The 23,847-nt window shown below is 37.6% G+C and overlaps 1 protein-coding gene across 29 annotated transcripts in view; it reads right to left on the bottom strand.

Moving 5' to 3' along the window:
• Positions 1-504: 504 nt before the first annotated feature.
• ANK2 (ankyrin 2) overlaps positions 505-23,847 on the bottom strand; it is a 337,224-nt gene continuing 313,881 nt past the window's right edge. For 26 of the 29 annotated variants that reach the window (XM_063310220.1, XM_063310221.1, XM_063310222.1 and 23 more), the window contains 11 exons: positions 22,617-22,691; positions 20,491-20,622; positions 17,221-17,361; positions 16,478-16,751; positions 14,924-15,215; positions 13,008-13,100; positions 12,424-12,507; positions 11,399-11,563; positions 10,010-10,192; positions 8,243-8,334; positions 505-2,034 (listed from right to left, as the gene is read on the bottom strand). In XM_063310220.1, the coding sequence (XP_063166290.1) occupies positions 1,851-2,034; positions 8,243-8,334; positions 10,010-10,192; positions 11,399-11,563; positions 12,424-12,507; positions 13,008-13,100; positions 14,924-15,215; positions 16,478-16,751; positions 17,221-17,361; positions 20,491-20,622; positions 22,617-22,691 (1,715 nt within the window). In that variant the 3' untranslated portion in view covers positions 505-1,850. The remainder of the gene's footprint in view (positions 2,035-8,242; positions 8,335-10,009; positions 10,193-11,398; positions 11,564-12,423; positions 12,508-13,007; positions 13,101-14,923; positions 15,216-16,477; positions 16,752-17,220; positions 17,362-20,490; positions 20,623-22,616; positions 22,692-23,847) is intronic. The other 3 variants (XM_063310243.1, XM_063310223.1, XM_063310229.1) reach the window with 2 other exon arrangements.

A 23,847-nucleotide genomic window follows, 5' to 3' on the forward strand; every position in this document is an offset into this window, starting at 1 on the left:
CATCATCTGCACCGCAAATAACACAACAGAAATGCATTTCTTGTAGAGCCCCAGTCTTGAAGGTTAAACAGTGATGTTCTTGACAATGAGAAATGAGCTATTGTGTGTCCTGCAATTAGGTCTCCTTTCACGTTGGCAGTCATAAGTGCTTGTGTCCTGCTTTGCCAACACAACAAATTTGCATGGCACTGAGTAGGGTTGTTTTAAAGCAGGAAACCAAAACCTCCTTAAATGTTTCCTTTCTCTTGGCATTGTTACTTAATGAGGAGGTGCCATTCCTAACGTTTATTTTCGGCATTCTGAGCACTGAGTGAGTTGTTTTTTGTTTGTTTAAAGAAAGAAAGTCTAGGGAGGTTTTGAAAAATATTCAGCCCTAGAGGACTTGACTCATCATTGCTGAATATATTTTGTGTTTATCAAATAACTGATTCACAATGTGTATCATTTCATATATATATATATATATATATATATATATATATATATATATATTTACATATATATTACATATATATGTTAAAATGCTACAGAGCTTCAGACCACTATTAGAATTAGGTACAGACCACAGAATAATTCCAGTGTCATATATGCCCTTCTTGGAAAATCAAAGTGCAGACATTTACATGATAATGCTTGAAAGGTGGTTAAGGACTATAAATAAAATAGCAAGAAAAAAAAAAATGCTTGGTGGATTCCTGTCTCCTCCTAAGTAAAACTTCAGAGAAAAACCTCAAATAGGATGTTAACGCCTGCTCGCTCAGTGCTAGGAAGGATGAGAAGTAATTGGCATGATTACAGAAAGGTCATGTTTTTATACCCCAGTGCCACATGCATGTCCCAGATTAAGAGACAATCTTGACAGAATGTGATAAATCAATTTTTTTCCGAAGGGTTTTCTGAAGGGTATGGGTTTCTTTTCCTCCTTCAAAATGTCTATAGTGCAGTGGCCAGAAGAAACAACCACTTCTAAGACAGCGTGGTTTGCTAAAGGAGTGATCAAAACAGTACAGTCACCAGAATGGTTGAGTGCACCCAGTTTCATGTCCCTGATCTAAAAGATTTGAATACAGTATGCAAAAGTGCCACAGATAAAGCTGCTAGCACGCTGTATCTAACTGGGTATATTTTCCTTCAGGAAATCTTGAGGTGGCTTTCCCAGGAAGCAAAGAAACAGTAATGGCTGCAATCAACTGTCTTGCAAGGGAAACATCTGGAATTTGTCCTGACTTTCAGAAACTTTTTAGTCAAGTAATTCATTACACTGGAAGTCCTAGGAACACAGGAGGACTGACTTGTTTCGCTCTTGGTAGATCCATGTCCTAGTCTTAATGGATTGTGTTAGCAGTATTACATGAATTGTTCTTCAACAAACCTTGTAGTCCTGATGCTAAATGTAGTCACAATAGGCAGTGCTTCTTTCCGTCTTGTGAATCCACACACTTTATCTATTTACAGTTTAAAGTTAATAACCTCCTTTAAAAAACACATGTACACTGTCATTTGAAGAGGCCTGTGGAAGAAACTTATGTGTTTATGGATCTGATGCAAAAGCAAAGAAAAATAAAAATGACAAGTGTGACAGACTGTCAGTAGAGCACAAAGTCTATGACTGTTAGTAGATAAATTCTTCATCCAGAATGAAGGATGTGATCTTTGGTCACAAATTAGCTTACAGATATTTAGAAACAAAGGAAATGAAACAAAAACCCTACCCTATATGCTCAAAGTAGAAACAGCAGTGTTCCCTGATGATTATGTTAAATAATAACACCTATGATAAAAGAAAGTTGAATAAAGCTGGATAGTTAATGGTTATGTGTGGTGGTCTGTGGATGGGATTTAGCAGCATCTCATTTGGCCTCTTTCTTCAGCTCATCTTTGCAGAAATGCCTTAATAATTGCTGAAGGTCATGCTGAAGGTCATCCTGGGGTAGTGCTTCTGGTGTGTCCTCCAGCAGCTCCACATGAATCCGGTTTCCATACTGGTCCTTAACCACAGTCCTCTTCTGTGTACTAGCTTTACTCATTGTTGTCCTATAAGGAGTCAAAAGGGCAATGAATGAATTTGTAGGATTTCTTAAGGAAATTGCATTCTGTTTTTTTTTCATTTTAAAATTCTAGCATGAGTTTTGAGTTCCCATAGGTGAAAAGACAGTGACTGCATTTGACTTGGAAGAGCTAGGAAAAGTGCTGAATAAATATTTATATGTGAAGTATCAGTGAAATAATAATAATAAAAAGCTTCCTTTCTTATGCTACATTTTCACAACACAAGCCTAAATTTACAATCAAGTTTAAATGGGCAGGTTTGTTAAAGTGTCAGCAACTTGTAACTTCCTGAAAAAATTCTTATGGCATAAACTCCCGCAGGCAGGGAGGAAGTGGTTGCCTAAATGGAACGTGGGTACAGACTGTAGCCGAGTTCTTACTAAGATCAACAAGTCAAGCCAGTGCCGGTTTTGTCACAATACTATGTAGAGTAAGAACAGGATAGTTTAAACTGTCCTTTTGTACTGTTCGAACTTTTACGTTAATATACATGCATGTACAGTACTCTTGTAAAACAATATGGGGAAAAATCATATCACCATACTCACTCATTTATGCTTTTCAGTAACTGATGAACTGAATTCTAGGCCATTAAGGCTTGGAATCCAGCATAATAGATAATTTAATCCTCATGGTACTAAAAGTTGTTTGTTTAACAACCCAAGATCTATACCCCTTTAGAACTCAATATTACAAATGCATGCTTTCACACAGATGTTAAAAACTTGTAAAAATAGTACAAACATGCAAAAATGTTACCAGTCAGAAACATCCAGTTATGAACGTGTTTCTTTAAGGTTTTTTTTTTCCCTTCCTGCTACTGGGAAAAGAATACTTAGAGAGACATAGTTGCTTTGTAACATCAGTGCCTTTGTCATGCTAGAGTCAAATGTTCTAACCCAGCTCAACAGGGAAACATTAACAGGATAAATGATGGAAGGGCAATTGTATCCCTCACTATAAACCTTCCAATTTTTGTCATTCTTCCCCATATTTAAGGATTTTACTTCAAAGTACCTCACGGATAGGAAGATGGAATACAAGTCAATAAATAAACAAATGTGTCATTCAGTATTACACATTGAGACAGGTAAAGGGATGTAAAGCTATATTGCATATATACTTTTTTTTACTACTACTTCTCTTCAAGTAAGAGATTTTTGCAGTGATGGGAATCACACAGAATTACATCACAGAAGTAATTTATTAGGTCAAAAGGCCAGCTTTTTCCCTTCAGTTATATCCTTGAGAACCATGGAGGTATCCTCTGCTGACTTCTTGGTTTTGGGGGAGGAATATTAGGCTCTTTGAGTCTCACAGCAAGCCTCAAGAAATAAATGTACTAGGCTGTTTAACTATTTGATTTTAAAAATCTCATTCTATTGTTATTAATACATCATTAAAAGCATTCCATCATTCCTTCTATTTCTGATGTTTAACTAACGAATGCTACTAGTTATATTGTCAAAATGGCACCATCCACACACAAGAGGGAGGGATCCATGGATTTAGGAAAGCTCATGGCTTTTAGAAATATTATATACACATGCACATGTGGGAGCTTATCAACTTTTGGGGGGAGAGGAAATTAGGAGGAATAGACTGGAGTGGGTAGATTCCTAATCAGCAGCATTCCATACTACAACAAATAAACCATATCTTGTTTTTCCCTCTTCTTCCTCCTAAGTCATTAAAATAAAGAAGGAACTATATAATAAATACTGTATCCTTCTCCAGAAATTTGAGCTGTATTCCCAACCTGTCTGGCTGGTACAAGGTATGGGGAAGATATGACCTTATTGACTTTTGTTGTTTATTCGTTTAGTCGCTTCCGACTCTTCGTGACTTCATGGACCAGCCCACGCCAGAGCTTCCTGTCGGTCGTCAACACCCCCAGCTCCCCCAGGGACGAGTCCGTCACCTCTAGAATATCATCCATCCATCTTGCCCTTGGTCGGCCCCTCTTCCTTTTGCCTTCCACTCTCCCCAGCATCAGCATCTTCTCCAGGGTGTCCTGTCTTCTCATTATGTGGCCAAAGTATTTCAGTTTTGCCTTTAATATCATTCCCTCAAGTGAGCAGTCTGGCTTTATTTCCTGGAGGATGGACTGGTTTGATCTTCTTGCAGTCCAAGGCACTCTCAGAATTTTCCTCCAACACCACAGTTCAAAAGCATCTATCTTCCTTCGCTCAGCCTTCCTTATGGTCCAGCTCTCACAGCCATATGTTACTACAGGGAACACCATTGCTTTAACTATGCGGGCCTTTGTTGTCAGTGTGATGTCTCTGCTCTTAACTATTTTATCGAGATTTGTCATTGCTCTTCTCCCAAGGATTAAGCGTCTTCTGATTTCCTGACTGCAGTCAGCATCTGCAGTAATCTTTGCACCTAGGAATACAAAGTCTTTCACTGCTTCTACATTTTCTCCCTCTATTTGCCAGTTATCAATCAAGCTGGTTGCCATAATCTTGGTTTTTTTGAGGTTTAGCTGCAAACCAGCTTTTGCACTTTCTTCTTTCACCTTCATCATAAGGCTCCTCAGTTCCTCTTCACTTTCAGCCATCAAAGTGGTATCATCTGCATATCTGAGATTGTTAATGTTTCTTCCAGAGATTTTAACTCCAGCCTTGGATTCCTCAAGGCCAGCTTGTCGCATGATGTGTTCTGCATACAAGTTGAATAGGTAGGGTGAGAGGATACAGCCCTGCCGTACTCCTTTCCCAATCTTAAACCAGTCCGTTGTTCCGTGGTCTGTTCTTACTGTTGCTACTTGGTCGTTATACAGATTCTTCAGGAGGCATACAAGATGACTTGGTATCCCCATACCGCTAAGAACTTGCCACAATTTGTTATGGTCCACACAGTCAAAGGCTTTAGAATAGTCAATAAAACAGAAATAGATGTTTTTCTGAAACTCCCTGGCTTTTTCCATTATCCAGCGGATATTGGCAATTTGGTCTCTAGTTCCTCTGCCTTTTCTAAACCCAGCTTGTACATCTGGCAATTCTCGCTCCATGAATTGCTGAAGTCTACCTTGCAGGATCTTGAGCATTACCTTACTGGCATGTGAAATGAGTGCCACTGTTCGATAGTTTGAACATTCTTTAGTGTTTCCCTTTTTTGGTATGGGGATATAAATTGATTTTTTCCAATCTGATGGCCATTCTTGTGTTTTCCAAATTTGCTGGCATATAGCATGCATTACCTTGACAGCATCATCTTGCAAGATTTTGAACAGTTCAGCTGGGATGCCGTCGTCTCCTGCTGCCTTGTTATTAGCAATGCTTCTTAAGGCCCATTCAACCTCACTCTTCAGGATGTCTGGCTCTAGCTCACTGACCACGCCGTCAAAGCTATCCCCAATATTGTTATCCTTCCTATACAGGTCTTCTGTATATTCTTGCCACCTTTTCTTGATCTCTTCTTCTTCTGTTAGGTCCTTGCCACCTTTGTTTTTGATCATACCCATTTTGGCCTGAAATTTACCTCCAATGTTTCTAATTTTCTGGAAGAGGTCTCTTGTCCTTCCTATTCTATTGTCTTCTTCCACTTCCGCGCATTGCTTGTTTAAAAATAATTCCTTATCTCTTCTGGCTAATCTCTGGAATTTTGCATTTAATTGGGCATATCTCCCCCTATCACTGTTGCCTTTTGCTTTCCTTCTTTCTTGGGCTACTTCTAGTGTCTCAGCAGACAGCCACTTTGCCTTCTTGGTTTTCTCTTTCTTTGGGATGTATTTTGTTGCCGCCTCCTGAACAATGCTGCCAACTTCTGTCCAGAGTTCTTCTGGGACCCTATCTACTAAGTCCAGTCACTTAAATCGATTCCTCACCTCCACTGCATATTCGTTAGGAATATTAGTGAGCTCATATCTAGCTGATCTGTGGGTCTTCCGTAATCTCTTTAGTCTGATCCTAAATTGTGCAAGAAGAAGTTCGTGATCTGAACTACAGTCAGCTCCAGGCCTTGTTTTTACCGACTGTACAGATGTCCGCCACCTTTGGCTGCAAAGGATGTAATCAATCTGATTTCGGTGTTGTCCATCTGGTGAAGTCCATGTATAAAGCCGTCTCTTAGGTTGTTGGAAGAGAGTGTTTGTTATGCAGAGTGAGTTGTCTTGGCAAAATTCTATCAGCCTATGTCCTGCTTCATTTTGTTCTCCCAGGCCATACTTACCTGTAATTCGAGGTGTCATTTGACTGCCCACCTTAGCATTCCAGTCTCCTGTGATGAAAATAACATCTCTTTTAGGTGTGTTGTCCAGTAGGTGCTGCAGATCCTCATAGAACTGCTCTACTTCAGCTTCTTCAGCATTTGTGGTTGGGGCGTATATTTGGATCACTGTGATGTTAGATGGCTTGCCCTGAATTCGAATTGAGATCATTCTGTCGTTTTTTGGGTTGTATCCAAGCACTGCTTTAGCCACTTTACTATTAATTATGAAGGCTACTCCATTTCTTCTGTGATCCTCTTGTCCACAGTAGTAGATCTGGTGGTCATTTGATGTGAAGTGGCCCATTCCAGTCCATTTCAGTTCACTGACACCCAGGATGTCTATCTTTAATCTTGACATCTCACCAATAACCACATCCAATTTGCCCTGGCTCATAGATCTTACATTCCAGGTTCCAATGGTGTGTTGATCCTTAGAACATCGGATTCGCCGTTCACCACCAGCACCGTCGGCCGCTAGCCGTCCTTTCGGCTTTGAGCTAGCTGCGTCATCACGTCTGGGGCTAGTTGAGCTCATCCTCTGTTCCTCCCCAGTAGCATTTTGACCATCTTCCGACCTGGGGGTCTCATCTTCCGATGGCATACCGACATATCTCTGGTTGTACTGATCCATTTAGTTTTCACGGCAAGAATACTGGGGTGGGTTGCCATTACCTTATTGACTATTTGGGGAAAATAGACATGTTCTGACTTCAAAGGTGAAAATGCAACATCAGATTACCCTTTGAGAAAATTTACTATTACTACAAATTCTGACATCAGAGAGGGAATGTGACAGTGGGCAGACTGGAAATTTTGCCCATAACTGAACTGGCTTCACATGCATTACAAATGATTGGTAGAAAAGTAAACAGAATTAAATGAACAGTTGAATCAGAAAAGGAACAGAAAGAATAAATAGCTTTCTTCCCTCATTTTTACTGTGCTTGTTTGTTGCTGGCAGAGTTTTAGAATTGTTGGAGTACAATTTAGATTTTTTAATTATGTAAGACTCCCAGAGTCATTTGGGAGTTATTCATTAATTAAACATAATAGGATTGCTCTGCCCATGAGTTTGGTGCAGAAGGAAGTAACTTTGTCTGAACTGTGCCTGAAGCACTTGAACTATGCTCAAAGATCTAAGAGACAATTTAAATATTGAAGAAAATGGGTATGCATAACATGTACAGTATAAAAGACAATTAAGGTACTCATCTTAAAATGTTATAGTCTTCTTCATGTTGTCAGAGCATATGTGTTCTTTGTTTCAACAAAATTTAGGTTCTGAACCAAGAGGTCTCAATTACAAAAAATGGAATTTCAACAAATGTTAAAAATTTGACAGCTTTGGGAAACATGGACGTCCTTAATTAAATATTTTTAAACAAAAATTGATGCCTAAAAAGCAGTGGTAGTGAGACTGGAGTCCACATAGACAGAGTTGGGGGCGGCTACCCTCCCACACATTTCCATACAGTATAGGATATATTCTGCCTATATAGTTGTGGATATGAACATTTGAAATGGCAGTAGCAATAGCATTGAAATCATAATTAACCCCCAGGTAAGTAGTTTCAGTGACATGGACACTGATGGGGGGCTTTAGTTTAGCCCCTTCTCCCAGATCTTGGGTCTTTTTGGAGCTGAACCTAAACCATTTAAATTAATTGTCCAGGTCATTTCCAAGGTTTTCCTGCTCTCATGACAAACTGACTTCCCCACAATGTAGTTAAATATTTCATGCAAAATTTTTCTACAATGCTAGCATTAAGAACTTAGGATCAGAATTGTAATTCAACTATTTCCAAAACAACTGTTTGTTCCATCAGTTGTTTCTCCCCTCTTCCACAAAGTATGTTAGTTTCCAAGTAACGCTTAAGACACTGAGACTTCAAGTTGATATTATTTTACTCAAGTACTATTAGAGTTAGTCTGTTAAATCTTTGGCCACTGAACAAGCCAGTGTCATGCCAACTCAAACCTTTTAATAAGCGAACCATCCTCTTTCATGACCTCTTTCTCTACTAATGGGGGGACTTCAATTTTCATTTTGTTACCTATGTAACTCAGGGCCTAAAGTAAAACAGGAAGCATAACTGTAGCATGAAAGACCCCAAATACAATTTAATTATATCAACCTGCTAAAATATCAGAACAACCAATGAGAAAATTATATTTATGTATATAAGAAGTAAGTATTAATTGCATAGCTTGCATCTTCTGTACTTACTAAGAATTTTTGAAATGTGTGGCAAAACAATAGAATCTACTCTTACTGAGAATTAATTCTCATGAACTCCTGGTGGAGACAAGTGAACTCTTGCGAAGAACAAGGCCTTTTTTCCTTGAGGGAACCGAGAGAGGGTAGAAAGAGCCCCAGTCTTACTAATAGTTGGAATTTTGCTTATTAGGAAGAAGGCACTTAGACAAAAAAAGTTATTCGATCCAAGGTTAACCTGATCACATATACATTTCAAATGGGATATAAACACTGAAGCCATAAATTATATTTCTTATAACCTGAGTGGAAGTTCTGTATGTTAATCCTTTTCCAGTTACAAATTCTGCTCTTCTGATTTATGAGTAAAATAACCTCACTTGCAAATCGAGTTACATTGTTAGAGTACCTTCATACTGGAGATTTCTCTCTTACAGTCCTCAACTATGATGCTTTCCACTGTGGTCTGGCATACTATGTTTAAATTTATCCAGTCTAAGAATGCTGCTTTTGTTCAAACTGGAAATATGGTACAAAGAGGGTGGTGCAGACATCACTCCTACCTGAGCAGAAATTGTCTGTATTCTATTTGTTCAACCAATACTGGATAATATTTTTAATCAAATTAGATATCATGATTTTACAGTCCTGATCCAAATGAATCTGGAAAATGTTTGTATTTACTAATCTTTGATAAACTTCCAAGTCCTACTGTAGAACTGCTTCCAAACTGAGGAAGCCTGATTCTCCTTTTGCCTGGAAAAATGTGGCAATTCTGAAAGGCTCCAACTAAATTCACTGTTTAATAATAAGTATGCCTATGTAAGTTGGCCCCAAGTGGTCTTGTCAAGGAGTGGTGGTGACATGACTTGTGGTGTTGAAGCACTTTTAATTGTTTCAATTGCTTCTTCTGGGAGATTCAGTAGGTAGAAAATGTTCCTGTACATGTGCCTCTTCCTGTATCTCTTCCTTTAAATGAGATACTGGAAATGATCTACTTAACTAATTGGAAGCAGAAGAAAAGGCTTCTGTACATGCACAAAGTATGTGCAACCTCAGTATAGAAGTTCCTTCCAGCTGCTGGATATCCTGGAGGAGGCCATCAGAGTGACCGTGAGTGAAGGAATATGACAGTTTTGCTTTGTTCTCTAGAAATGGGGTGGCAGCACTGCTTTTAGAGCAGCTCCAAATGAATGCTTTGCTTAAAGCATCATAAAAGCACAGCAAAGCACCTTTTTGCAGCTTTGTATAAGATCTAAACTCCAGAGAGATCTCTCACTAGGTTCCATTTGGTGATATTCTCTGGTCTCTTTCAGAGGGATGAAAAGCTTTGTGAATGTTTATATTGAGTTTCTCTGACCATACTGAAAAAAATAAGGATAATTTCTATAATCAAAACTCTACATGTGCTTCACTACAATTAGCTATTAATATTTTCTCTATGTACAGAGAAACATATATTGTATATGTTTCTGCCCTTTGTACTACTGCAGTTCTTGTGGTGTTGCCAAAAACATAAAAATATCTCACCTCTTCGAAGTCATCTTTGGCTGATGGAAGATCCATTGCTAAACTAGAATCTCCGTGATGTTTTTCCATTCTCTCCCCATGCACTACAGTAGTTTTTATAACTTTGCTGACCTTGCGGCCTTCTACTGGTTCAGCCTGGAATTCTGAGGCACTTGATAAAACACTTGGCTCAGAAAAGGTCATCTATGAAAGAGATTTCATGAATCATTGGATACTTATGCCAGAAGCAAGGTTATTGGGCAATTAGATAATGCCAAAAACATAATTTTGCTACTTATTTATCTGGCTTCTTCAGTTAAATGAACATAAGACTTGTAGAGCAATTCTTTAACAAGTCTAGCCCCCAACTACAGCATTTTCTAAGAAACGAATGAATCAGTAACGTTATCACAAAACGTTTCATAGGAAAGTGTGTCTAGTTCTTTGAGCTACTCATCTAGTCTGATTTACATATTGTAAAAATGAGAGACAGCTTGGTCCATTGGTTAACATGCTGGACTAGGAGTGGGAAGATCTAAGATCTACTCCTGCCCTAAGTCCAGAAGCCAAGTGGATGATTTTGGGTATTTCTCTCTTAGATCAAGGAAAAAGTCAACAGCAAACCACTTCTGAAAAATGTTGCCAAGAACATTGAATGTGCCTGTGTAGTCACTGGGAGTCAAATCTGGCTTGAAAGCAAAACATAAAACAAAAACAAAACCTCAAAAACCGAATGCATGGTTTTCTCTTTCAGCCATGCAAGACTGTGTTGGATTTCAAAGTCAAGCCTGGCATGTAGTAAAAACATAAATTAAAGCATAAAGTCATAAAATTAACTGGTCCTACCATTCAGCAATTAACTAGCTCTTTGCCTGTAAAAGTCATGTTTCTGTTACTGTGTCAGTGTGTCTATTTCAGGATGTAGTTATGTTTGTAGCCTTTTAATTTTCCAGTTGTATTTCTATTTCCAACACAAAAATGTTTTAGAGAGAAAAGGAGAAAAATCTCTGTTATGAGTAAACTCCAGTCACAAGATTCAATCACCTCTTTTTCAAATTGCCTTAACAGCTCTGCATGCTTAGGTGTACATCCCTGTGTGAATCACCCCTTATTTATTTATTTATTAAACAAAGGAATCAATCAATCCAACAAAAATATAAAACCATACGAAACTCTCAAATGCCCCCAATAAAACCCATTTTCCAGTTAACCTACAAATGTGAACAACAATCACCATTAAAAACAAAAACGCAAAATAAGGGAGTCTAAATAAGGGATGTACACATGAGCCTTATGGAACAAAGTTTACAATTAAATGCAATCGAGTAATTTCTGTTGGGGTAATACTAGTGCCAATTTTGAAAATTCACTTCTCAACAAATAAAACCTTGGCAGAAAAAAGGTAACAACCTCTGATTGTTCACTGTCACTCTTCAACACCAGCCGCTTTAGAACTTTGGAATAACTGTCTCCCTCTTCCAGTGTAACAGGTTCTTGAGGTTCTCCCTGCATCACAACTTCTTCTTTTTCTGTTCCATCTGGTAAAACGAATCGCCTGATGATTTTCCTAGTGACCTAATGGGGTGGCATGTTTATCAAAAGTTCTGTTACTAGGTGGTTGAATTTTAAATCGTAACTGTCTTATTTGTCCTTTAAAATATCTAGCATTCTTTCTCTGTTTGCATGCACAAATGAGCCTTAACTTGCTATTTTATTAGCAGGAGCCTCGTGTTGTGCAGAGTGGTAGGTGGCAGTATTGCAACCGAAACTCTCCCCACGACCCGAGTTCGATCCCAGCGGAAGCTGGATTCTTGGATAGCCGGCTCAGGTCGACTCAGCCTTCCATCCTTCTGAGGTTGGTAAAATGAGTACCCAGCTTGCTGGGGAAGGCGACGACTGGGGAAGGCATTTTATTAGCAGGTAATATGAAGCACATTTTCAGTTAAGAATTAGACCTTTGAAATGCTATTTCAAAGCAATTTTAATATATCCATCACAAGGTATATATTATTGAATACATTACAGCCTATTTTAACATGCTTCTACTCCCATGATTTTGCAAATATTCCTATATAAAAGTATATAGAAATGTATACTATTTTATCAAAATCAAGAAAAAAGCTCATAACAAATTTTGCAAAATATACTTTCAACTGCTCTGCTCCCAGATCTCTTGTAAAATGAATAAGGATTTTCTGGTTTTGTGCAACAGTTATATGGGATAAAATGGTTTGTTTTATCCCATGTAAAGTAGCTGTGAAATGCATAGAGCCTAAATAGTCACTTCCCATAAAAGATTTCCTTGTTACATATGTTAAAATGTCCTAGAATGGCACGTCCCACAATATAACTCTGCAACACTTGAAATGGGTCAAATATAATTAATGTACTAAAGTGCTCTTTATACTTTCCCCATGAAACCATTATCTGAATACCTTCTTCACCACAATATGGCCATGTTCATCCGTGTACTGTTCCTCCGTTACCGCTTCTGGTGGCATTTCAGGCACATCATCAGCCTATTGAACAAAGAACGGAGTTCAGAAAAAATAACTGGCTATTTTAAATAAACTGAATAGCAGAAGTTAGTTGGTTAAAACAACAACAGCAGCATAAATTAAGCAAGAAGCACTGAGGCAAATTGCTCCAACTCTATTAAAAGTTTTGCAAATAAAACCTTTTTAAAAGCATGCAAACTTGGAACAAGAAAGAATTTGGTTGGTAGGTGGTGCTAAAGCAGCAAATCAAACTGTTTGTCCTTTCTGGGGGATAATCTTTCTCAAAATGCAAATTAAATGTCCACCATTTGGATTTCCATTTCTTGACTTTCCAGATCAAACTGGAAAAATATTTATGTTAATCATTGGACATGCATTATCCAGGAACATGCCAAATTCATCAGTGCATTGTCAGCCAAGGGGGCACTTCAGGAACAGGCCTTTGGGGTAGGGGTGGGTTCTAAAGGTATAACCAGGACATAATTGCCACTGGTACGTGCAATAGTTCAACACTCCTGTACCTGAATAATCACCCGGCGGCGAACGACCCTGGTAGTTACCATCTCTTCCTCATCTGAGCTGACCTCCAGCTCACCTAATTCCTCTGCTAGCTCCTAGTGGAAGCATGGAAGCATTGCTCTCATCATACTGTAACTATACATATGAATGAATACTTGGGCCCTTTTCTAATAACACAACGAACACCATACCAATGCTTGCTGGAACGAGATACCCTACAAAATATGCCACACTACTCCTTCCTTCCTTCCTTCCTTCCTTCCTTCCTTCCTTCCTTCCTTCCTTCCTTCCTTCCTTCCTTCCTCCCTTCCTCCCTTCCTTCCTTCCTTCCTTCCTTCCTTCCTTCCTTCCTCTGAACATACAGTAAGATACTGAAATCTCCTTTTTATATCTGATGGCACCTTAGCCTGTTGCAATCTTGGAAAACCTGCCTTCAACTTTCTTTTGATACCATGTACTAAGAGCAGTGCATCAGTTTGAATAGTGCAGATCTGATTAAAACTTCATCTTCCATAAACCCAGTTAGACTAATCAGATAAGAGTTTCCAACAACCTGTCAATTATGAACTAGACTATATTGTAATTTTGAGTTACTTAGTAATTACTAAAATGTATTAGCTTCTGTCTTTTAGCCAGTAAAGATTATAGAGAGATAGAACTCCTTTACGCTTAGAAAACACTGTTATTTTGATTGAAATACTCCTGGGATATTTTCAAAAATCTTTTTCACCTTTGCAGCAGCAGTGTCTTCAGCTAAAGATCCTGGAAACAAAATCTTCCCATTACATATTTGCTGTTGTGATTCATATGCAGTGAGACTTGGGACAGGTTTCTTAAAGGCTTAATGATGGCTGAGATGCCACAGTGGCAACTTGCAAAGTACCAGGTAGCTGTGAAGGACTATAGGTGGGATGCTGACATTTGGGTCACTGTTACATTGGACAATCCAAGCATCGTAACTGAGTTTTCAAGGAAAAAATCAGTTATTTTCTAGAGGTGAGCAAAACCTTTGAACGAAGTGGTTCAGTGAAATACCTCTTTTTACAGCGTTGAAGCAGCCATTCCTTTTTCAGGCTCGTGCGGTTGCTTCAGAAGCTGATTCTGGCTGTTTCCACGTGTCTCGTGCCTGTACAGCCAGTTCATTTCATTTTTCCCAGTGAGTGAAATAGTTGTGCATGGACTAGCATGCAGGTATGGTCAAGGACAGCTTCCAAAGCAGCCAGACACACCTGGATAAAGTTGCTTCTCCAGTCAAAGACAGCTGCTCCATGCATGCTGCTAAATGTTCCCAAGCACCTCTTTGGAAAAAAAATTGTGCAGCTCTCTTATTTTCTGCTTTAACTGATTTTTTTTAAAGAAAAAACTGACAATGCCCAATTGCCATGGAGCAAAAGTGCATTTTCATTCACAATGCAATTCCCGATGCATTCTCTGTGGGAATTAAAAGCGCCAGTGAAAAGTGTGTAGATGGAACAAATGCTTTTGCTGCCAATATATGTGTTTGGAAAAGCTTTCAGAACATTTGCTGCCTTTTTTTCTTCCCATACAGAGATCATACAGTACAAAAATACTGTATCTTAATCTTGCTACATTTTTCTTCTTTTTTTCTTTCCAAAGAATTCTTCTTAAATCCATTTCAGATTTTTCAGTTCAGGCCTATTCTGTTCTCACTCAGCTGATAGCAGCTTTTTAGTCAGTTTCTCTCTCTTCGCTTCTCTGTTACTGCTTTGCATTTTTCAGTGCATCTGTCTTTCTTTTCTTAGAACTGTCTTTCAATCTATTGTGTGGGAAAAGCCCTGTTTCTTATTATCTGTATTATTCCAAATACTAAATAAGGTTATGTAAAGTTTTTCTTCTTCCCAATCATAAATTGTTCAAAGGGCACTACCTGATACATCGTGTTAGTGTTGTGACTTACTTTTTCTAACAATTCTTCTTCATATCTTTCTAATTTTTCAGACTGTTCATCGGTGGATTCAACAATCACCAGGCTATTTTTCCTTGGATGCGCATCTTCTTGGTGGAAGCAATGGTCTTCAGGTTCTTCCACAATGGGGGAATCAGTTCGATCATGAAACGTTGGAGTATGAGAGGAAGGCCTTTCAAGGTCCTCACATCTTGCTGTAGAATCCCCCAGTTTGTCACTGGCAATGCCGGCTGTTTTGACATTTTGGGGCACTTGTGTCAAATCTGTTCCAGAAGTTGTGACCCTGTTAATAAAGATTCAAGGAAACAAATGATTACTCGTTCTAGTCTTTTTCTGAGGAATAAGATTTATTATAAAGCCACTTGCTTTGTTTTGAAAAGTGGCACATAACATTCTGAAGTGAATAAATAGGGATACAGCTGAGTGAAAATACAAGTGAGAATTCAATACTCACTGAATTCTCATTTTCATGATTACAAATCTGATATTTTACAAGTTCTCCTATTTCTTCGGAAATATATTAGAACTTATTTTCAGGTAAACTGTGTATCATCAGACAAAAACAGACATCTAACAATATTTTGTACAGAAATTTGTCTTAAACAAAACCAGTCTACATTTCCAGCTAATCCACTATGATCCACTTTGACTAAGAGTGGTGGGACTTTCTGATAGAAAACAACCTCCTTGAATTCGTGGCAGCAATTTCATAATCAGCCATCACAGGATAAAAGCAGAAGGAAAAATGTATCAATGAGAATGTTCCATTAATGGTTTTCTTTTTAGTTTGTCACATGTACCATAGTAATTGTCTCTTTGTGCTTATTTAATTCAGGGTAATATTACATGGGTGCTTTTATTCTAAAAATCATCTGTGTATTTCCAGGAGTAGGAATAGGGAAGCTGAAGGATTACTCACTTTGGGAATCTTTGGACTCTGACTGATTGACACTTCTTTCATGGTAGCACTGTCTCCTCCTCAGTGAAAATTTCACCCAGTAATTCAGTATCTAGATGACCTTGGCTGATTTCAAAAAGCTGAGCAGTGTCTGACCTGGTTTACTCGGATGGGAGACTGAGAAATTGAAAAACATCCCAGAAGTAGGTAGTGGCCAACCACTTCTAGATCAGACGGTTGCCAAGAAAACTAGATAGATGTGACAATGATGCCACTAGGAATTGAGCTTGATTCAAAGGAGACGTTACCTTTCCCTAACCCAGTTAATATTTTGCCATACTAAAACCATGCTCAGAAATTTGACAATGTTTAGAAACATAGTAAAAACTTATCATAATTCTATGATTTGTTTCTAATTAGATTAGTAAGTCCAAGAATATTTTAAAATCATATATTGATCATATATAATTTGTTTTTCTCTGAAGTTTTAGAAATTATTTAGCTCATTTATTTTTTCTTGACAAAGTTGAAGGATTTCTAATCTTGCAAAATTTGCATTTGTTGCTTGGTCATGTAATACGTTCTCCATGCAATATATATTTCCTATTGCTATATATTTTGCCCTACTGTAGAATTATTACACATACTCCTGCGCAGTAGGTGAATCTTCTGTCAGCTCATGAGGCTTCCCTGAGAATTCAGCTTTCACATGATCTTTCTGTGTTTGGTGCAGTAGTTCTACCACAGACACTTCTGCCTCAGCCTTAGATGTGCCTTCATGCAAGGGTGAGTAGCTAACAGAAAGGTCTTCTTCTGAAACAAGGGGAGGATGATCAGATTGCTCACTGTCTTTAGAAAAGGAATATTCTTCCTCCTTTTTATCTCTTGTGCTGCATAGATCTTCATGAAGTGCAGAGAACCCTGAAGGCAAAATAAAACAACCATCATTTAATCTTTGTACATGAAGTAATTTCTATCTAAATGCAGATTTGTAGTGATGTCATGTGGAGCAAAGATTTCATGCAAAAAGACCGTATATATAAGCAACTCCCCACACTGAGCAGTTTCCAGATTTAAATTAAAAGTTTGTTACATTTAACAGTAAATTACTGTTAATGCTGTATGTTCAAGTTTAAGAGCTTGCTAGTGATCTATAAAACACCATATAGAAAGGATTTCAAAGTACATATTAAACTATTTGATCTCTCTATATTCAGTGATATAGCACAGGATGATTCACTTCTGATTATTGCTACTACAATATTGAAAAGCATTGTATTTATTCCTGTATAAACTGATGGGAATGATCTCTATGGTATGGGATGCCTGTTGGTTATTGAATACAATTTGTTATCAATGAATAAACATGCATGTGTAAGCATATTCTTACCTTCACTGTGATCCAGTACCATTGTCTGTTCAATTTCTGCATAGGTGCGACCATGATCTCGGGAGATTTCCATGCTACTTTCCATTAGGTGAACAATATCCATTCGATTAATTTTTTTAAGACACGCTGTAAGACCTAAATCTGTGTTATGGAAGAGACAGCATTTATTTTTAATAATCTGTACATATGTCAGTAGCAGCAGAGTTTATGTCATCCACTCGGTTCCTGCATAACTGCTATGACATCAGCCAGTAGGAGGGTAGAGTGTAAGGAGGGTAGACTGTGCCTCTTGAAAAAAGGTCTTTCCTTATTTTTCGTTCTTTTTGATCCCTCTAGTTGTCTTGATAATCCCATTTGTATGTGACTGATTATATTCCTGGGGAAGGATATGAATTGCCTCCAGAAATAGATTTAAAAAAGCAATCTTCCAAATAGCAATTATCCCACTATACACATTTGGAGCATAATATATGGAAAGGGTGACCATATGATAGCTTTGCACAAGTTATCCACACTTCTGAAGAAAGCAGCCAAAGAAGCTGCACTACTACTGGAATGTCCCTTCTTTCCAATAGGAGGTACTTAGCTAGGAGTCTATAAAAATATAGGTAGTCCTTGCTTAGCAACTGCCTCACTTAGCAACCGTTCACAGTTATGACAGTGATGAAAAAGGTAACTTTATGACCAGTCCTTGCATTTACACCTTTGCAGGTCTGTAAAGCAAAGGAAAGCTGAAGTAACATCATAAGCAGAGTTGCAGTTTCACTTAGTGACCTCTTCACTTAATGACCAAGTTGACAGTCCCAATTGGGGTCGCTAAACAAGGACCACCCGTACATAATAGTAGAAAGATACTATCTTGATTGCTTAAATGAGATTATTTCTTAGGAATAAAGTAGCTAATAACAGTACTGGTACTTCAGCAGTTCATGGAGCGAGAATTGCCAGACGTACAAGCTGGGTTTAGAAAAGGCAGAGGAACTAGAGACCAAATTGCCAATATCCGCTGGATAATGGAAAAAGTCAGGGAGTTTCAGAAAAACATCTATTTCTGTTTTATTGACTATTCTAAAGCCTTTGACTGTGTGGACCATAACAAATTGTGGCAAGTTCTTAGTGGTATGGGGATACCAAGTCATCTTGTATGCCTCCTGAAGAATCTGTATAACGACCAAGTAGCAACAGTAAGAACAGACCACGGAACAACAGACTGGTTTAAGATTGGGAAAGGAGTACGGCAGGGCTGTATACTCTCACCCTACCTATTCAACTTATATGCAGAACACATCATGCGACAAGCTGGCCTTGAGGAATCCAAGGCTGGAGTTAAAATCTCTGGAAGAAACATTAACAATCTCAGATATGCAGATGATACCACTTTGATGGCTGAAAGTGAAGAGGAACTGAGGAGCCTTATGATGAAGGTGAAAGAAGAAAGTGCAAAAGCTGGCTTGCAGCTAAACCTCAAAAAAACCAAGATTATGGCAACCAGCTTGATTGATAACTGGCAAATAGAGGGAGAAACTGTAGAAGCAGTGAAAGACTTTGTATTCCTAGGTGCAAAGATTACTGCAGATGCTGACTGCAGTCAGGAAATCAGAAGACGCTTAATCCTTGGAAGAAGAGCAATGACAAATCTCGATACAATAGTTAAGAGCAGAGACATCACACTGACAACAAAGGCCCGCATAGTTAAAGCAATGGTGTTCCCTGTAGTAACATATGGCTGTGAGAGCTGGACCATAAGGAAGGCTGAGCGAAGGAAGATCGATGCTTTTGAACTGTGGTGTTGGAGGAAAATTCTGAGAGTGCCTTGGACTGCAAGAAGATCCAACCAGTCCATCCTCCAGGAAATCAAGCCAGACTGCTCACTTGAGGGAATGATATTAAAGGCAAAACTGAAATACTTTGGCCACATCATGAGAAGACAGGACACCCTGGAGAAGATGCTGATGCTAGGGAGAGTGGAAGGCAAAAGGAAGAGGGGCCGACCAAGGGCAAGATGGATGGATGATATTCTAGAGGTGACGGACTCGTCCCTGGGGGAGCTGGGGGTGTTGACGACCGACAGGAAGCTCTGGCATGGGCTGGTCCATGAAGTCACGAAGAGTCGGAAGCGACTAAACGAATAAACAACAACTGTTTATGTTTAAATTGTAAGCCACCCAGAATCACAGATATAAGATGGGCAGCTATATAAATTGAATAACTAAATAATAAAGAAAAATAATGAAGAAAATTGATAACTTTATGAAAGAGTTCTATCCTCATCCCCCCTCTATCATCTACCTATCAGAAAAAAATATTGGAAGAGTCCTATTAATGTTTGGTAACCATATTAGAAAGGAATGTCCATTCATAGAGCTGTTTTATTCTTTTGAGTATGTACAAGCACAGGACATCCTGGGGAATACACAGAATTCACCTGGAGATTGTATAGATATAGTTGCTTTGAAAGTGGAAGTTGCACATAGCAAATAGTTTGTATGCAATATTTAGAAACAATCCTTACATTTTACAGTGAGTTAATAAAGGAAAAATCTTAATAATTGGCATACAAATATGTGAAAAGCAATAGCCAGAACACTGAGCATAAAAGGTATATACCAGTGTTTCGCAGTCTAGGCAATTTCTATATATGTGCAGTTCAAGTCCCAGAATACCCCAGTCCACATGGTCATTGCTCAGAATTCTGGGAGTTGAAGTCCACACATCTGGAAGTTGCCAGGTTGGGAATCACTGAATACATCAATTCTTTGATGGCTACTACCAATATATTATTGTCAAGTTCCTGTTTTAAATGTTCCAGGACTAGGAGGTGCAGGATTCTACAGTACATTGCTTAGAAGTAAGCCAGTAATAAATAGATTGCAGGGTTTTTGTTTAAAGCCATGCTACCTTCAAGTTATTATTTGTCCTCTGAGACAAACATATAAACAGACTGTGACGATGTTGGTTGATATCACTGGGATATAAACAGTTCTATATCATTTAGAAAATGGCAAAGAAAAAGAACTCCTTTTCATCAGTGCTATAGTCTCAGCAGGTTGGTCTTAACCATGCAGCTACTTTTAGAGATAGGAGATTAGATCATAGATAATTATCATCTACAGAAATCCAAATATGGTATGTGTGTGCCTGTGTGTCTGTAGTATCTTTATACCATATTGTTTTTGTTTTTGTATGATACGTGCATTCTGTTACGAACACTGCACTTGGCTGTCAGAATGGAAGAGGAGTGAGGGACAGTAACTGCTAAAATAAATATACCAGTAGCATGTTTTCCATCTCTTTCCAGCCAATATTTCAGTAGTGCATGACTCTGATCCTGAAGGGAATTAGGATTCTCAATTCGAATTTGATGAATTTGTTCTTCAGTGAAATCCAATTCTCTTGCTAGCTCTGTAAACACAAAGTATTCAAATAATTTTGACAGCTGCAGTTCTTTATAAACATTTATCACTTGATTGTTCGTTTGAGATTAAAATCCTATACTCACTTTAGAATAAGCCCAATAAAAACAATAATATACTGAGACAGGTAAATAGGTAGGTAGATCTGACAGTATTTAACAGCTTTGTCAGGCTTATAGGCAATATTTTCATTTACTGTAGATATGGAACATGGTTAAGGTTATACTTGACCTATGACTTACTTGGTTGCAATCCAGTTATAATCATTATACTGCACTTGCTAACTATTCCCATCATGTGTATTTAATTGAAGTATTCTCTGTAGCTTCAGGATCGGGGTGGCACCCTTTATACATCTCTTTTTCACCCTCTAGAGCCTCCATCCTAGAGGCATTAACTTTTGGGGGCAAATTGCTAAATTATGTGTATGCAATTCAAATAGGTGCATTAAGACTCCAATAAGTTTAATGCAACTACCATACTTATAAAAGATCTTCAGCCTCCTGAATCTGGATAAATGGCACAACAATTTCACCCTGCCCTTCTGTAGATATCATTGCATCACCTCCATGTTCCCTATAAAAATGATAAAAATAATGGAATCCTAAGTTGTAAAAAAGTTGCCATCTTCTGCCCTTGATCTTTTATGAATTCTACTTCCACATGAAACTAATGTTCTATTGTTTTTATGAAAGACTTACTAATGTATTCACACTACATTTAATTTTTGTTTTAAAAACAGCCCAGTTTCCATTAACATTAATTTCAAAGCAGCAAATAATACATCTACATTATGCCTTAAGTACATGGGTCAACATGGTCTTCTACTACCTGCAAAACAATTCATTCACATTTAAAACATCTCAAGAAGAAGTGGAAGATTTATTATCTATCTATCTATCTATCTATCTATCTATCTATCTATCTATCTATCATCATCTATCTTGGTGCCTTTCCTTTTTATTCAAATAATAAAAACATGGATTATATTTATGCCGAAACAATATACTTTTGTATTGTACCATGGGGCTTCCTTGAAAGATCACGTGGAAGGTGCAGTTCATCCAAAATATAATTTGCTTGTTGACTGATGCTAGTTGCTATGATCACTGTATAACTACAGTATCTTGCAGGCCTTGCACTGGTTTCTGGGTACAATTCAAAGTGCTACTTTCAATTTTTTAAAGCACTACATGGCTTTGCACCTAGGTATCTCCAGGATCACTTACTCCAGCCAGATTCAGATATTCAAGGAGATCCTACTGGGAGAAGAAGCTTATGATAACCTAATTTTGTGAAGCGGTGTTTGTGTGAGAGATCAGAATATGCTATTTTCCCATTCATGTTAGCCTGGTCCTCTTGGCGATGGCTTTTTGGAAATTACTAAACACTGAACGTTTCCAGAAGGTCTTTGAGAAATGATGAACATTTGATATTTAGATGTCAATTTATTTATTTAAAATACTAACTGATGTTTCTCACTTATTTAATGAACATGTATGTTGCTTTTTTCATTACTGTGGGCATTTTATTGTATTGTGGCATATTGTGAACCACTGTGAGTAAGCAAAGATTAATGATAATAATAGTAATAATAACAGTAAATATTTATTTTAGAACACAGATCTATTGTGTTATAACTTCATGTGTGTATATATGTATCTATATAGTAAGATAGCATAAGCACACATACCAATTAAATCTATACCATGCCAATAGGATTAAATTTTCAATGCATTTTACTGAACAGTAGTTCAAACAAGAGTCAAAACCAAGGGAGGGAATGGATTGCTATTAGAATTTTTGAACTACAACTTAAACCTGTCCAGTCAGCATGTTCAGAGATGTTGCGAATTGTATGTAGTCAAAAATATCTGGAAGACACCAAATTGCATAGCCCTGGAATAAGCAAACACGAGGAAGCTGTTGTTTTTGGCACGAACACAGATTAACAACCGTGATCTCTATTAGATTATGCTTTACCTGTCCAGCTGAATCCAAGATGATCAGCAATATGTGCTAGCCTTTCTTCTATTCTTTCCTGATCATCTTGTTGTTCTAAAATAAGATTAATAGGACAGTTGCTTATTTGTATGAAGATACAGAAAAAAAAAAATAATGAAAGGAGTCTCCATAAAATAGGCCAGTGTTTTTAGAACAGTGGCTGCTTTAAAGTGAACTAAGAGGTCTTGATAAGTGATTAGATTTAAAATATTCTACTCTTTGGCATTTCATTAAGAATGGCTTTCAAACATATGCATTAATATGTTATTGGAAACACTGTCCTAAATTTTATGTAAGTTCCCATCTATTTTAAATTAAATAAAACAAAGGGAAGGTAAATATTTTGCTGAGGCAGAAATTTCATTTTTCCATGCTACTTTGGTCAATAACAAATTAGATGCATATTTGTGGTTCTAGGGTTCTGTGTCTTCCTCTCAAATTCTGAGCTACATTTTTAAGCCACACGGCTTCAAACAGTTAAAACAATTTATGAATTATCTTGGGATGGTATACTTAGCCCAAAATTTCATCTTTTTTCCCCCTTGAATTTTCCCATCTTCACAAAAGTAGGCATGGAAAAGCAAGCACAAATGTCTTGGGGGAAAATTGGAATAAAAGCAGCAGGAAAAATGGATATATCCAAAAGCCAAGACAATATTAGCAGAGTTTGAGTTTTTGTTTTCCCATGGATGCATTTTAGATCATGAAAAAGCATATTAGGAAATATATTCAGAATTCCACTACCATTTTTCCTTAGCACTTTACAGTACTGTTATAGAAGTGGATTCTTAATAAAAATATATATGAACATTCCTCTCTAAATTTTAGAGGACTGAATTCATAAATCCAGTATTTGAAATAGCCTTCAGTTAATTATGGAAGCAAAGATCAACAGGTTTCCAGATTCTAATAACTTTGACACATAGAAATGATGTACATATCCAGAATTATAGTAATCTTACCTGTCTTTTTCTGTGTCAAAAATATTTCATTAAAAAAGATTCAGGTAGAGTGATGAAAAATCAAAAACTAAAACTTGCATGGTCAGCTGTACTACAAGTGAAATAATGTTATAAGTTTATTAGTGTTAAAACAACATTAGCAAGTGTGTGTTTTTTATATGAAAAAGCTTGTTTTGTTATATTTATGCTTTCCATGAACATTTGCAGTGTGCAATCTTGAGATTGTTTCAGGGACAGTAAAATACATA

This window comes from Candoia aspera, chromosome 8, assembly GCF_035149785.1.
Source record: "Candoia aspera isolate rCanAsp1 chromosome 8, rCanAsp1.hap2, whole genome shotgun sequence".
Lineage (NCBI taxonomy): Eukaryota > Metazoa > Chordata > Lepidosauria > Squamata > Boidae > Candoia > Candoia aspera.